Below are 16,382 nucleotides of genomic sequence, written 5' to 3'. Positions count from 1 at the left end.
GGATCCAGCTAGCTGGGTAACTCATCTCATCCTCTCCCTTCTGTCTCCCTCTCCTCTTCCTTCTCCTCTCCAAAGGAAGGTAAATTTGGATGTCCAGAGGCTGCCTAGCTAACTTGCAGCTTACTGTCCAGATTCTTCCTTCCTTCCTTCCTTCCTTCCTTCTTTCCTTCCTTCCTTCCTTCCTTCCTTCCTTCCTTCCTTCCTTCCTTCCTTCCTTCCTTCCTTCCTTCCTTCCTTCCTTCCTTTCTTTTCTTTCTTTCTCCTTAAACCCAGTGCACTCTGAAGCCCATAGATTGGACAACAATAGGTGCCTGCTCAAACTCCACTTAATGACTGTTTTCTGGACCCTCCTAGCTTACCGTAATTATCAATAGTAACTGTTTCCCTTTTTTCCCTTCCAGCTTCATTTAGTTATTTTTTCTTTGGCTCATTTAAGGGCCATTCCCTGAAAACTTCTTAAAGAAGACTATTCACTGAATGGATGTTACTTCTCTCTGAGTCCCTGAAAAGGCCTTAGCCTAAAAAGGTCAAAGTCTCCCATGGCATGCTGGACCATCTCCAGTCATCCTGATGAATATCTGGTCACTGGATCCAGATGGCTCAGGAGGAGAAAGTGAGGCTGGTGACCTTGAACACTCAAATCAAAGTCAATTGCGAGTCATGTCATCATTTCTCTGATGTCATGGTCTTCTTTGAAAATGAGGACAAACATAACATAGAAGCAAGAAACAAACTTGCCTGCTTCAGTCTGCAGTCGTGCTTTCTGGGCTGTCAGCTCGCTGACCAGACGTTGTTGTTCTTCTTCCTTGTTCTTAAGCTCACTAACTTGATCTTCCAGACTTCGGGACAATTTTTCGAGATTTGCCTAGGAGAAAATGAGGAGGTTCAGAGAACAGTGAGAAGAATGAAAACTTTACTTTAAACCACTTTAAAATACAACATATTTTACTAGAAGTGATTATAAAATAATGAAAATAAACATGCCAGAATTTACATTATCCCCTTAAAATAGTGACTGTCAAAGGCCTTGGAGATCTAGAGAAACTAATGATATTCTCTTTAACACTTACTTTCGGAGAATGACAGACACTATAAGAGATTTGGGGAAAGGTTGCTATTGTTTGCCCTTTGTTCTTAGAGAAGACCAAAGACATCAGTTGGGTGATGTCTTGACTTGCAAGTGAACTGGATTTAGTGAGGCAGAGCTGTGCAAAGTTATCAACCTCACTTTCTCTTCCAGAGTCATTGGAGCCCAGTGGCAAGACATAGGTCAAGACAACTGATGATGGCCCTGGATGCAGTGGGAGACCTTGATTTGTTTAGACTAAGTCTAGGGTCTTTCCCAAATATCTGTCTGAGGCAGTGGAAAAAGAAAGTCAATGAATCAGTCTTCCAGGTGATTCAAAAGTACCTGACAGTAGAGATCCATTTTATTCCTGAAATATATATCTAGGTGACCGAACTGAATAAGACTTGCTTGACTTGATTATTACTACTAATTTTTGGTGATTCATGTGAGAGTGATATATCCAGAAGGAAATGTAAGACTGTCAGGTGGTCTGCTGCATCTCAATAGGAGCAATGGTAGGAAATTGCAAAGAGGCAGAATTAGGCTTTATATAAGGAAAACTTCATAGCAATTAGAGCTATCTGAAAGTGAAATGCTGCCTCATGGGGCAGTGCATTGCTTCTCATTAGAGGTTTTCAGACAAAGGCAATACAACTATTTGTCAGTTGTAGTGGAGAATGAGTTCTTGTGCAAGTGTGGGTGGGCTTATATGACTTCTGATTTGCCTTTCAGCTCTGAGATCTCATGATTCTTTGGGATAGGAATGTTGAAACTGCATTTTTCTAAATGTTCTCAAGACCCTAATTCTCTTTTAAGTTTTTCCTGTCCTTTAGATCTCTGACTATCTTTGGAGCCTCTAAGTCCAGGTTAGGATCATGCATCATGATACAGTAGATTAGGGCACTGGATTTGTCCTCAAGGAGATCTGGATCCTTTCCCAGCCTCTGATACTTATTAGCTGTGTAATCTTGGACAAGTCACTTAAAATCTTTGTACTTTGATTTCCTCATATGTAAACGTAAATGGATTAAATGAACTCTAAGGTTCCTTCTAGTTTTAAATTCATAACCCTATTTTAGGAGATTTGATCCTACTCCTAGTCAATCTTCTTTAGAACTTCCAGCAGATCCAAGGAAAAATTGAATCATAAATATTAAGCTGAAAGAGATTTCAGAGATCACTTAATCTAACTTATTCAATTAATCAACAAGAAAACTGACACTCAAGTGACTTGGCCTAGTTTATACAGTGAGAAAATGGTAGTCAGAACCAGAACCTGGATCTTCTAAAGCCTACATCACAGCTGTCTTCTAAGGCCAGAAATCAGAAGTAGGCTGGTCAGTTCTCCTTGGAGTCACAGGTTCCAACCTATCATAGGAATTCTGTGTGCCTGAATATATTATAAAGCTTCTTGGGTACTACCACATTGTCCTAAAAATTAAGTTCCACTGTTCCAACTTCCTGGTAGATTTGTAAGTCTGACCCAGATGTAACAAAGATCTCTCCAAGAACCCTAGAAGCTTTGACAGATTTAGGGGCCTGTCTTCATTACGCGGTAGTTTAGAACTGGACAACTGCTGTCCTGTTTGTGGGTTGGTCAATAGCTTCCAATAACCTGGAGCTAGTCTTTATTAAATAAATAGAAGAAAATTTGCAGCACAATTGTATCATTTGGAAAGAAGAGAGTTCTTTTGCTCCTAGTTAAGGTCAACATTTGTAGCAGGTAGCATACTTGAACAAGTAGAACAGGTGTGACAGGTAGAAAATAAGAATTAAAATAGTCACAACTGAGAAAGATGAGTGAGAAGCTATGAAAAAAAATTATTTATCAAAGGGATAGTTATTCTATTTTTGATTACTTTTATTTTATTTTCTCGAATTAGATATGTTAGAATGTTTTACTATTGGTTTTAAGGATGTTAAATTTTTCTCAATATCCTTCATCTTCATTTCCCAATATATTGTCCCTACCCAGCAAACTATCAACAGTTAAAAAAAAAGAAAAGAAAACGAGCAGGTTGGCAAAACCCAATCAATCAAATGTGACAGTCTACACAATTTTCCACACCCATTTGTCCTTCACTTCTACAAAGAAGGGAGGATTATTTTGATTTGTAATAAAGCTTTATGTAAGCTCCTACATTACCTTAGCTTTAGAGATCATTTCCATGTTACTTGAAAGGTCATCAATCTCTAACTTCAGTTCACTCTTCTCCTTCTCCAGTTTCTGCTTGACCCTCTGCAGGTTGTCGATTTGCTCCCCAAGCTCAGCGACACTGTCCGCGTGCTTCTTGCGCAGAGTGGCCGCTGTGGCTTCATGCTGCAGGGTGGCCTCTTCGAGGTCCCTGCGCATCTTCTGGAATTCTGCCTCTCGCTTCTTGTTCAACTCCACCTGAGCTGAAGTCACTCCGCCAGCTTCTTCCAGGCGCTCGCTGATTTCCTCGAGTTCCCTGGACAGATCAGAGCGCTGCTTCTCTGCTTTAGCCCGAGAGGCGCGTTCTGCCTCAATTTCCTCCTCCAGTTCTTCAGTGCGGGCCTGGAAATAGGGGAAAACAGATCCATCAGCTCCTTCCTATAGATGGCAAATTCTCTGAGGGCTGGAATCCAGAGAAGTGATGACTTTACCTGCAACTCTTTAATTCTCTTCTGTAGTTGAATTTCCACTGCCTGTTCATCTTCAATCTTGCTTTGGAGGTTGCTGATTTCAAACTCTTTCCTTTTAGAACAACAAGCAAAGTTTTTAATTTAATTTTGTCTAGATATCCTTATCTCACCCCAGTTGGAAATTCAGAGCCTACCCATAGGCTACACACAATATTTGACCCGCTCCATTTTCAAACTGGGCTGCTTCACCCTTCCTTAGGTAGCCTGATTTGCCCTCTTGCTTATGGAGCAAGACTGGTGACAGATTTAGTGCATTTGCCCAGTTGGCTAAGCAGCCGAGAATTCCTGAGCTCAAGTGATATACTAGGCTTAGCTTCCCTACTGGAAGGGTTTACAGGATTACAGATTGACTCATTTGAATTAAAAAGACAATCTCATACAGATATTATTTTCCTCACTACATACCTAAAGCAGAACTGTTTAAAAACATTTCTATCTTTTGATTTTACATCACCTTCGTTTCCAAAAATTTCATTTCCCTCCTTCCCCTTTCTTACCATCCTTTACAAATAAGAATAAAAAGAAAAAGAGCAAAAGTGACCATCACATAAAACTAATTTGATTGTATTTGCAATATTCCACACTCACAGTTCCCATCAATATTCTACTCCCCTCAGTTCCAACTTTGCAAAGAAAGGAGAAAGGCTTATTTTCTTATCTTTTTTCCTGGGTCAAGCTTGGTCATTATAATTACAGTGTTCAGTTTGTGTGGTTGCTGTTCTTTCTGTTTCCAGGGTTGCATTCAAAGCTGCTTACTTTTTAAGTTTTTCATCAAGCTGGGCTTTGTCGTTTTCCATATCCATTGTGCATTCTTGGGCTAACTTCAGGTCACCCTCAAGTTTTCGCTTTGCTCTCTCCAGATCCATGCGAAGCTTCTTTTCTTGTTCCAATGATCCTTCAAGCTGAATCGGAAAGATGTAATCAGTTTTTCAATATTAAAGCACCTTTTTTTTGGTTTCTCTTTCAGAAGGAAAGAAATTTTTAAGACTTACATCATCCACTTGCTGTTCCAATTTGGTTTTGGCTTTGGTCAGTGTATTCACTTTGTCCTCTTCTGCCTGCAGGTCATCTAGGGTCTGTTGGTGGGCCTCTTGAAGGGCTTTCTTTTCTTTAGTGAGTTTAGCGATAGTTTCATCCAGCCCTGCCATCTCCTCTGTGAGGTTTTTTACCTTAATAAGAGGAGAGTGAGATTTTTTTTTTTAAACACAAAATACATTAACTATGTATCTATAACAATAATGTTGAACACTTATGATGCAAATACAAAGAATGTAACTCAGACCTTGTTTTCTGTAGCATGTTTTTCCTTTTCAACCTTGGCTAGCGTCAGCTCAAGATCATCAATGTCTTTCTTAAGCTCTGAACATTCATCCTCCAATTTCCTCTTCTTGGCTGTCAGTTCAGCATTTACTTCTTCTTCCTCTTCAGCTCTTTCAGTCAATTCTTTGATTTTTGCCTCAAGCTGGATTTTGTTCTTGATAAGTTGTTCACATCGTTCCTCTGCATCAGCCAAGCTGTCAGCTTCCTATGGAGAAAATGCATTCAGCTACTGCCTTAGTGACTTAAACTTTAAGCATGTTCTTTGAAGAGAAAAAGACACACTTGCTCCATTATGATGAATGCTTTTCATTTTAAAGAAGCATAGCTAATTTTATTATGTTGGCTTCAAAAATTCCCAAGACAAATAGGAATAAAGCTGTGTCTACACATAGAAACCTAACTAATATTTCACAAGAAATAGGACATAGATAGATAATGGGATCATCGTCTTTAAGGGTGAAAAGAAATGACAAAATCTACTAGAAGAAATGCTTTACTGGGTGAGTGAAATTCAAGAGACCTGGGTTTACTCGAAATTCTTTAACCTCACTGTCTCTGCTTTCCTGTTGTTGGGATAGTAACTGCTACTCCAGGTCAATAAATGTTTATTAAGTCCCTTCTATGTGCCAGACAGTACTGAGCACTGAGGAAACAAAGAGAAGCAAAAATAACCCTTGTCCTCAAGAATTTCAGTATAATGGGGGTTCAACATGCAAACAACTATGTATGCACAAGAAATATATAGGGAGTAGAGGTCATACCAAAGGGAAGGTGCTAGCATTGAGAAGGATCAGGAAAGGACTTTTATAGAATGTGATCTGAGGAAGCCAGGAGACAGAAATGAAAAGTGAGAATATTCTAAGCATGAGTGAAAGGCATGGAGTGTCTTGACTGAGAAATAGCAAAGAAACCATTGTCATTAAAACATCAAAAACAAAGGAAGAAAAACATTTTTTTTTTTTTTTACTGATCATCCCTACCACCTATCCCTTATGCACACCCCAAACAATAAACAGCCTGTAAAGAAATGATTCAGCAAGGTATTTGCCCCAGTGATACCACTACCAGGCCCATATTTAAGAGATCAAGAAAGAGGCAAAGGACACATACATACAATATTAGAACTCTGGCCTTTTTGACTACAAGTCCACTACACTGCTTAGCTCCCTCTTTGGGAAAAAGCCAAAGTGTCCTGAAGGAAAATTTCTGTCTCTAAAAACTTTTATCAACAAAAGTAGAACAAAATAAATGAATTGGGCATATATCTTAAAACAAAAACCAAGAAAATATAATACTCTAAATTATATGGAAATGTAAATTCTAGAAAAAAATTAACAAAATGGAAAATAAAAAAGTTTCTTGGATTAACAAATAAAACTGGGAGCTGGATTTTAGGGATAAATTATCAAGCAGTCTTATTAGAAAAGAGAGGAAAACCAAATTGCCAAAATGAAAAATAAGAATTCACAAGAAAGGAAAAAGAAACAAAGGAAATTATTTGAAACCCTTTGGTCCAACTAAATGCTAATAAAACTGATAACTGAATTGAAATGAAATGGCTCAATATTTATAAAAAAATAAAATACCTAGATTAACAGAATGAGAAGTAATTTAAATAACTCAATGAAAAAGCCATAACTGAACTCTCAGAGGAGAATAAAACCCTAAAGAATAAATGAATTTGTAAATGAATTCTATCAAAGAACAATTAATTCCATTATTACATGAGCTATTTGAAGAATAGAAAAAGACTTCCTATTAAATTCTTTTTATGAGACAAATATGTGTTTTATATCGAAGCCATAGACATACAAAGCAGAGAAAGAAAACTACACCAGGAATTCTTAATCTGGAATCCGTAAAATTATTTTAAAACAATAACTATTCAAATATAATTGGTTTCTTTTTAATCCTATGCATTTTTATTTTACATATTTAAAAATAATAGCTGACATTTATATACTATATAGTATGTGCTAGGCACATACATACATAGCTAAGCGCTTTACAATTATTTTCTTATTTGATCCTCACAACGTTCCTGGGAGGCAAGTATTGTTATTATCCCTACTTTACAGATGAGAAAACTGAGGCAGATGGAAGCTAAACAGCTTGCCCAGGGCCACACAGATAGTGTCTGAGGCTAGACATGACTCAGGTCTTCCTGACTTTGGCCTCAGTGCTCTATAGATGGACTCCATCTAAGAAAAACTTTCTAAGATGGGGTCCAAAAATTTCACTAGACTGCCAATGGTGTATACCACACGTAAAAAAGTGAGAACCTCTGATCTAAAGCAATATCCTTGATGATAATAAAAATAAATAATTTTAAATAAAAATATCAGCAAAAGACTAAGAACACATGAAAAATATTACATCCTATGAGTGGGCTGAATTAATAGTAGGAATGAAAAAATATGACAAACAAGATTCATCTAAGTATCTTGTAGAAAGAAGCAACTCTCTGTCAATCCAAGGCATTATTTAATATTATAGTATAATAGAAATGTTCCTTTCAGAATGCACACAATAATAGTAGCCTCTTATTTGCATACTGAACACTCACTGATTGAACTTGGAGCTGCAGGTCATTTTTCTCTTTCAAGAGAGATACCATCTTTTCTTCCAACTCCTTCCTTTTTGCCTCTGATTTTGCAAGACTTTCTTTTGTTTTCTCAAATTCCTGTTTCATGGTGGCCATCTCCTTCTCAGTTTCAGCACTCTTGAGCAGAGGCTTGATTTTAAAGAATAATTTCATCCAAGGCCAATGTTTGACATTCATGAAGGCACGGACATTGTACTGAATGCAGAAGAGGGCTTCTCTGAAATATAACAAAAAGACAAATTGAGCTTTTGTAGCTCTTTACTAGGTAAGTTATCATTACTAGTAGTATCAGGGCATAGCACAGGTGTCTTGTACATGGTAGGTGTTGAATGTTTTTTCTAACTGAATTATTGTGAATACTACCCTATTTTAATTAATTTCAGTTCTATTTCTATAGACTAGATAAAGTTTGTATTAATGCTGCTTTGCTAATGAATTATAATGAATAAAAAGTCTACTTAAGGATGATTTAGTGACTAAAATCTGTCTTTTTGGTAAGACAACATACATACCCATATTTGAATATATATACAATGTTAAGTATTCTTTAACATAGGACCTGATTTTCAAAATAATATGTTTGTGATTTGAGAGTCAAAGGTAGGGTGAGGAAGCAGACTACTTCTTGGCCATTGCTATGGGGATCAAAATCATGAAACATTTGTAAATTGCCATTCCTAACCTAAGCTAGTAATAGTTGTTTCATTTCTTTCCTATTATTCTGAAACCCCACAGACTTCTCGGGTTTTATTTTTAACTCTGCAATGCAATGTACAAATTAGTACTTGATTGTATATTGTCTTCTAGTGTTCTCTAATCGTTTCATGTTCTTTTCTCCAACCAGATTGAGAACTCCTTGAGGAAGGGAGTCACATCTTATACTTTCTCCTGAACTAAATAATAATTTCCTTAATTCATTAAGGCCATAATTCATAAAGATTGACTCTTTCTCTCCAAAAAACATGCTTAAATTTAAAGCCCTAATTTAATATCTGAATATGGTTTCTCCAGAAGAACCTGTTAACTTGACTATGCAAAGAAAAGATGGGATCTTTAAGACCAAAATTCAGCTTGACTCAAAAATTAAACAATTGACTAAAAGAACTGAGGATGAGGTAGGTACCTAGTTCAATGCTGAGTACATTGATATGTTAATTCACAAAGTAACTCACATGAGTAAAGAATTTTCTGCCCTGTACATGATCTGAGATTTGCACCCTTATCCTTTATAACTCCCATTATCCAAAATTCTGGTGATCAAGAACACTACAATAAAACAAACAAATGAAAAAAACCCCAAATTTCTAAAGTCAACATTTTGAACAATACATTTTTTTCTAAACTAAGAATTATCTATTGCCTAAAAATTCAGTTACAAAAGAAGGGATAAATATGGGAAAAAATTATCCCCTTAGGTGTAATTGCTTTGGAAATAGCAAAGTACTCCTGTCTTTCATTCTCTCTTCCTTTTTAGTTAATCTATTAATATTGTTAAAAATAGGAAATGAATAAAAGGATTGATTATATCAGAGACTAACAGGAAGTTTAATATACATCAATTATCACAATGAGGAAACCAAGAGTCCATAAATCTCCTCAGCCAGGAAATATTTGATCATCTTGTCAAGTGGAAAGATATTGCAGTGAAGGGCTACATCAGTTTCGATGACCAACTCATTTGTAAAATCCTATAGAGGATAGTAAAAGATGACAAGTAGTAATGTCTTATGAAACAACAAAATGCAGTGAGAATAGAGAAATGGAGGGACAGAGCAGATGGAGAGATAATGAAAGACCCAGAGAGAGATAGAGATAGAGACAGAGACAGAGAAAGATCATACCAAAAACACTGAATGATGAAACAGGGAGGACATACATGAAAAATTCAAAAGATCTGTCAAGATTATAAAGCTTTTGATCAATGAGAATGGACTTTTACTTGGACTTTTATATCAATCACTGACATACTCTGCCATGGCAGGGTACAATGAGCTCATAGATTCATTGAACTATGTAAGTGTATTTTGTTGATATATTTCAGTTCCTATACTTATCATGTAAGTGTACTTTGTTGATGTGTTTCAATTCCTATACTTATCATTGGGAATTAAAATATAATTTATATAACTTAGATACATAAAATATATATGTGACATTAGCTCAGTGTGTACAGATAACCAGCATCAAATCCCTCTTCTAGACCCAGGAAATTATATTTACTAAGCTAAATCTCTTTTGCTTCTGCTAATTGTGAGCTGCACTTTTAAAGGGAATACAAACAGATTGAGATTAGATGAGAGGGTTTTCTAGATGCGGGAAGTGCAATGGGCAGAAATAGGAATGTGCAATGTAATGGAAAGGACCCAGTAAGCATCCAACTGATTTATTTAGAAATAATGAATAACGAGACCAAGATTTGGCTTGGTTAGGAAATGTCAAGTATTAGAGTGCTTTGAAAACTACAATAGGTTCCTAAACAAGATTGTAGCATGATGGAAATTTTCTTCCCAAGAACGTTTTCTAAGAGATATGTATAGAATAGTTTAGTGGGGAGAGATTAGAGGCAAGCGAGTAAGTGGGGCATGATGCGACCAAGGCTCTAAGTGAATGTGCTACTTTGCTGTGTGGAGTAGGGAACCCCTTCTTACTAGGAGTATCCAAGGAGAATCTCTTAGTCATGTTAGCTAGGTGATTGCTGCTTTAGGTGCTTTCTAATGCTTATTTTTCCAATGCTGAAATTTGGTGTTTCTATGTCTCTAGGAGAATTGAAACAAAAGCAGAGACACTATGTTATTATTGTTACCTTCTCTGCAACATTTTCTGGTACTCTACCCTCATGAGGAATCCTCTGCACATGGCTTGAGTTCGGGTGATGATCTGTGCTAGTTTATCATCTCTCATCTCCTCCAAGAGCCCCAGAAGACCAGCTTTGAAGAAAACCTTAGCAAAGAAAAGATCACAATTTTCATTCTTCAGGAAGCACAAACACTTATGTCATTATGTCAGATAAAAAATTAGTGCTTATACCTTGGTGTGACCAAATTTATACTGGGTGTGGTCAATATCTATAGAGCCAAGAAGCTTCTCAGAAGCCTTCTTGCTATCAATGAATTGTCCTTCAGGAATAGCACTTGCATTTAAAACCTTGTATCTGTTGGAGTAAACAAATTGGAAAGTGTTATAACAACCCACAGAAATATTAGTACAGCAGGTAATTAATTTGTTGTTTGCTGATTTCAGTTAACCTCCACCAACAGAATAAAGGCAAAACCATGAATCAGATGACTGTGTTACATGCCTTGATATCCCTAGCATGATAGACTAGACAGCTTTGGAGGCCTCCAATGAGCTCATGACAGGTAATAAATAACTATTTCTGATTGAATTTAGTGAACACAACAATCTCAAGAGAAGTAGTTCAGCATAACAAATAGCTAATATTTATATAGTGCTTACTGTGTTACAGGCGCTGTGCTAAGTGTTTTGCAATGATTATTTTATTTGATCCTCACAATAACCCTACGACGTAAGTATTATTTCTATCCACATTTTACAGATGAGGAAACTGAGGCAAAGAGATTAAGTGACACACTGAGGCTCATAGTGTCTCAGGCTGGATTTGAACTCAGGCTGTTTGACTCCATGCCTGGAGAGTGCCCACCTTGGAACTAAATTCAAATTTTCTCTTTGCCAGTATTTTCCCCTCTCAAATTACCTTCCATATGCTATTTATATGTCGTATACACACTTAGTTATTTATATGCTGTTTCCACTACTAGAATGTACCCTTTATAAAGGCAGGAACCATGTTTTTGCTTTTCTTTATAATCTTAGCCTTAGAGTAGTGACTGGCACGTAGCACTTATTAAATGATTTTTGATTCACGGACACAGTCCTGTATGACCCTGAAGAAATCACTTAATATCTCAATCGCCCAGGCAATTTTCTAAAACTTATTAATTGTAAAACAGTTGCCTCTGTGCATTGGTAGAGGGAATTTCCTCTCTGTGAGTTCCCTTCTTTGATGAAATCAGAACTCTGGGTAAAGAAACAAAAACAAAAAATAAATCCAAGGAAAATACTCATGATAGCCTGAGAAGAAAAATAAAAATCAAAATGATTGAGGAGCTAAAGAATTTCATAGTCAATTCTTTCATTGTAGAGATGGGAAAACTGAAGATAAAAGAGGGGGAGTCACTTGTCAAAGGACACGCAGGGAGTAAAAAAAAAGTAGAATTTGAAACCATATTATTTGACTCCAAATCTAATATTCTTTGTACTATACTACTCTGCCTTCATGAGATTTCATTAACTGTCTCCTGGGAAAATCTGTTTTTCCACTGTTTAATCCATGTGTATTTCCCATCTTCAAAAAAGTGTTTATTTTCCTCTATCTTGCTATTCTCCCATGCAACATTTTGTTTGCTCCTTTGTACAATCAGTTAAACATGATATGTGCAATGTTTTATAACATTGCAATGGTGAAATACTAAAGGGTTGGATTACTGTATTGTATGAAAAACACAAGGAAAGACGGACCTCTGTTTGAAATCACCATACAGGATTCGGCTTGGGAATCCTTTCCGGCAAATTCTGATGCCTTCTAGCACACCGTTACACCTCAGCTGGTGCAGGACAAGTTCATGTTCCATGACACCTGAAAGAAGCCACCATATATATTCATTGTCTTGCAAAATAAAGAACTCAAAACCAACATGTATTTTAATCTGAATCCCTTACCAGGAGTTTTGGTTTCATTGGGAATGATACACCGTACAAAATGAGGGTGAGTGCTCCTCAGATTGGTCATCAGCTTGTTTAAATTCTCCTAGAAGGCCAAATGACAAGTTTCATGAAGGTAGGTCACATCAGAATCACAGAACCTCAGAACTGGAAGGGACCTCAAATGCCTGTTCAGCCTGTATCTGATCAAAAATTCCTTCTAAAGATCAGTCCTCCAGCAGGAATACCACTTCATATAGGCTTGTGAATAGCCTTGTGAATAGTTGCCTTCTTAAAATAAGCAGCAATGTGTGCCACTTGAGGAAATAAGAATGCTGATATCATTTTAGTGTCTGAACCTGTGATTTCATTGTTGCTGGGAAATCCCAGAGAGGAAACTTTCAATAACTGTTCTGCAACCTATAGTCTTAGAAAATGGTCTAAGAGTTTAAGTGACCCATCATTGTCACACCACTAGTATGTGATATAGGTAACCCTAAGACCCCTCTCACTATCAGTATTCTGCAACAACCTTATATTTTTTAGGGCTTAAAAAGCTGTCCTATGTATTATCTCACAACAACACTGTAGGACAGGTAGGAAAGGAATTCCTAATGCACAGAATCATAGAATCTCATGTTTAGAAATGTTTCAGAAGCTATTTAGTCCAACCCTAGCTAATCAATCCCTTCTGTAATATCCCTATAAGAAGTCATTCAGCTTCTGCTTGAAGATCCTCAATGACCGGAGGGGTAAAGGAACCCACTCCCCCTCAAAGACAACTCACCCCACTTTTGGATAGATTTAAGTTTTTGGAAATTTTTCTTACCTCAAACCAAAATTGATCTCTCTTTTTTCTCCTAGTTTTCTCTTCTGAGGCCAAACAGAACAGGTCTATGTATATGTATGTGTGTATGTACACACATATGTACACACATATGCATGTATGCTTGTATATACATATACACATATGTGTATACATATATATGTTTTTGGATCAAATAAGATAAGTTAGATAAAGCACTTTCCCAATGCTAGCATACTATACTACTGCTGCTGCTGTTACTACTACTACTATACTTTGTCCAATGCGTTCATAATTCCTCTCAATCTTGATGGGTAGTGATTATGTGGATGAAGGAAAGAAATGGAAACATATACTACGGTGTGGTCAGAGTGAATAAGGGAGGAGGCATGTAGACAAAAGCTGGTAATATAACGAATGAGTCTGCAAAGGCACCTCTTAGACACCAAAGTGTTTTCACAAACTCCTTTAGTTTATCTAGCTTACTCGTGATTGATGAATTTGAAAGAGTCTGGGGTCTGTTTATTCCACAAGGGTACATTTCAAAGAACTTCAACTTACATGATTCTCCTGGGTATTAAACTAGTCTTTCCTTAATTACACAGAAATAGCGGATTAAATTCCAGGTAGGGCTGGTTTCTTGCACTGCCTAATTTCTCAGGGTCCTCAGGACAACAATTAACATCGAAGTGGCAGGGATAAGAAATTAGCATTTCCTTATCCCTCCAAAGTTTATCCAAGGTGCAATAATTATGAGCATTTCTTGATATTGACTAGAGAATGTTGAATCAAGTTTGCACTGTACCCTGAAAAGAGCCGACACTGTCTGGAAAGATGAACCCTTCTTCTTGGAACTTTTCTTTGCTCCACCATCTGAGAAGGAAAAAATGCATCAATTAAATTAGAATCTGGACTCTGGAATGTTACTTGTTAATTTTATAGGAATCAATATATTGCAGATATTACCTGCTTCAGCTGCAGCATATGCAGAGAAGAGATAAGCCAGAGTTTTCATTGAGGATTTCTGGTAGAGGCCAACCACTGTCTCATTCAGGGGATCCTTATTCTTGTCTAGCCAGCCCGCAATGTTGTAGTCCACAGTGCCAGCGTAGTGTATCAGAGAGAAGTGAGCTTCGGCCTTTCCTTTGGTAGGCTTGGGCTTCTGGAAGTTGACGGACTTGCCAAGATGCTGGTCAAATAGCTTGTTCTTGAAAGATGTGTCTGTTGCTTTGGGGAACATGCATTCCTCTTCTAGGATGGAGAAAATTCCCAGTGGCTGAAAGATAGAGGAGAGACACTGGATTTCAAATCATCCTCTTTCAAAAGTAAATACTGGCATGATTGTCATTTCTTTGCGTCCTGCACAGCCTTAAAATATAAATCATGTCACAGATCAAGAAAATTCCTTTATTTGGGAAAAAATCATTTGGTTGCACTCATTAAAAGCAATCTTGCCCACTTAATGAGTTGTCCCTCAGATTATGCAATAGTTCAATCCCTACCACCATGTTGTAAGACAACCACATTATGAATAGCTTTGTTTCTAAAAAGAAAAGAAAACAGGATATGTAGGATCCAAATTCACTATGACAGTTTGTTTTTAAATGCTATTTATTTTAAAATACTTTCCTTAGTCAAGTGAGTCCACTTTAAAAATTTTTAATCTCTAAATTCAACCTTACTGATCCAGAAGAAAGTATCATGGAATATTATAATTGCATTGAGATTTATAAAAACTCCAATAATTGAATGTCTTTAATATTTTCAAGTTTTTTTGCCATTGATGTGGAAAAAATTAAAATAACTAGAATTCTGTTGCTTGGTTTCTTGTTTTTTAATGTAGAAGCAATTCTGCTTGGCTGTGATTTCAAAGAATAATAGGACTACATGTTTTCCTGATATGTCATTTATGAAATATTTAAAATAGAAATCAGAAGTAGACTTAGTTTAAATGTCTTTAATCATAATAAGAGAAGGTAATTCAAACACACACACACACACACACACACACACACACACACACACACACACACACACACACACACACACACAGAAGCCCAGAATGCTTGGCTTTTTGTTAACTGCTTTAAAACGGGTCCTGTATCAATCCTCCTAAGAAAGTCTTCTCTTTCATTCTTTCTATGTATGAGTTGGGAAAGGCAGGTTCTTTTTAAATTACAAAATGCAACATTTTAAATCTCAAATCTGGTAAGGTATAATTAAGAGTGACAAAAGGTATCTTGGCTATCTTTGAAGAGACATATGAGAAAACCAACGTCATCCTTGAATACTGATACTATTAAACCAGTTTTCAAAAAAGGCCAAGCACACCTTCTCAATGAGCTCGATGCAGGCAGCCAAGTCCATCCCAAAGTCGATGAATTCCCACTCAATGCCTTCCTTCTTGTACTCCTCCTGCTCCAGCACAAACATGTGGTGGTTGAAGAACTGTTGCAGTTTCTCATTGGTGAAGTTGATGCATAGCTGCTCCAGGCTGTTGAACTGAATGAATCAAACACTTTGAGTGAGATTAGAGAAACAAGGAATATTCCTGTAAATCAAGTTAGGATGTAGACTGATATATTTAGAATTTGGCTACTCACATCGAAGATCTCAAAGCCAGCAATATCCAGGACTCCAATGAAGTACTGTCTGGGCTGCTTGGTGTCCAACTGCTGGTTGATACGAGTGACCATCCACAGGAACATCTTCTCATAGACAGCTTTGGCCAGGGCACCCACAGCATTGTGCACCTTCAAAGACAGAGGGTGACTTCATAGAACTACCGGAAGAATGTCAACAATGTATCAATCCCTCACAAAATTTAAATAATAAATTTACCTGCTGCACAGTCTGGCCTTTGGTGACGTATTCGTTGCCCACCTTCACTCTAGGGTAGCATAATGCTTTAAGCAGGTCAGCAGAATTCAGATTTTGGAGATAGGCAGCCTTATCAGCAACTGTGGGAGTAGGATGAAATAGAGTTAGATTATCATGCTTGCCCCACTCCTGACCTACCAATCAAGTTTTTTACAGCAACTTTTGCTTTTTTTTTTTTCTTTTAATAGACCACCAAAAAACTTTCCAGGGGTCTAAGTGCTGCCCCTTTAATATCATGGTTCATACTCTCCATTAAAGTGTTCATCACCTGCACTGGCCAAAATGTATTTTTGTTTTGCATTTGTTGCAAGTATCCT

General features: G+C 37.0%; 1 protein-coding gene across 1 annotated transcript in view; it reads right to left on the bottom strand.

Annotated features, from left to right (window-relative positions):
* LOC140527850 (myosin-4-like) overlaps positions 1–16,382 on the bottom strand; it is a 41,871-nt gene that overhangs the window by 14,574 nt on the left and 10,915 nt on the right. Inside the window, exons 11-26 of the mRNA XM_072645085.1 lie at positions 16,027–16,145; positions 15,789–15,938; positions 15,517–15,687; positions 14,152–14,461; positions 13,991–14,058; positions 12,399–12,486; positions 12,198–12,315; positions 10,686–10,809; positions 10,462–10,598; positions 7,620–7,875; positions 5,016–5,258; positions 4,726–4,902; positions 4,490–4,635; positions 3,695–3,785; positions 3,216–3,605; positions 739–865 (exon numbers count right to left, since the gene is read on the bottom strand). Coding sequence (XP_072501186.1) covers positions 739–865; positions 3,216–3,605; positions 3,695–3,785; positions 4,490–4,635; positions 4,726–4,902; positions 5,016–5,258; positions 7,620–7,875; positions 10,462–10,598; positions 10,686–10,809; positions 12,198–12,315; positions 12,399–12,486; positions 13,991–14,058; positions 14,152–14,461; positions 15,517–15,687; positions 15,789–15,938; positions 16,027–16,145 — 2,715 coding nt within the window. The remainder of the gene's footprint in view (positions 1–738; positions 866–3,215; positions 3,606–3,694; positions 3,786–4,489; positions 4,636–4,725; positions 4,903–5,015; positions 5,259–7,619; positions 7,876–10,461; positions 10,599–10,685; positions 10,810–12,197; positions 12,316–12,398; positions 12,487–13,990; positions 14,059–14,151; positions 14,462–15,516; positions 15,688–15,788; positions 15,939–16,026; positions 16,146–16,382) is intronic.

This window comes from Notamacropus eugenii, chromosome 2, assembly GCF_028372415.1.
Source record: "Notamacropus eugenii isolate mMacEug1 chromosome 2, mMacEug1.pri_v2, whole genome shotgun sequence".
In the NCBI taxonomy this organism is placed as follows: domain Eukaryota; kingdom Metazoa; phylum Chordata; class Mammalia; order Diprotodontia; family Macropodidae; genus Notamacropus; species Notamacropus eugenii.
The sequence above is the reverse complement of the archived record's forward strand: the minus strand, read 5'-3'. Positions and strand labels throughout refer to the sequence as shown.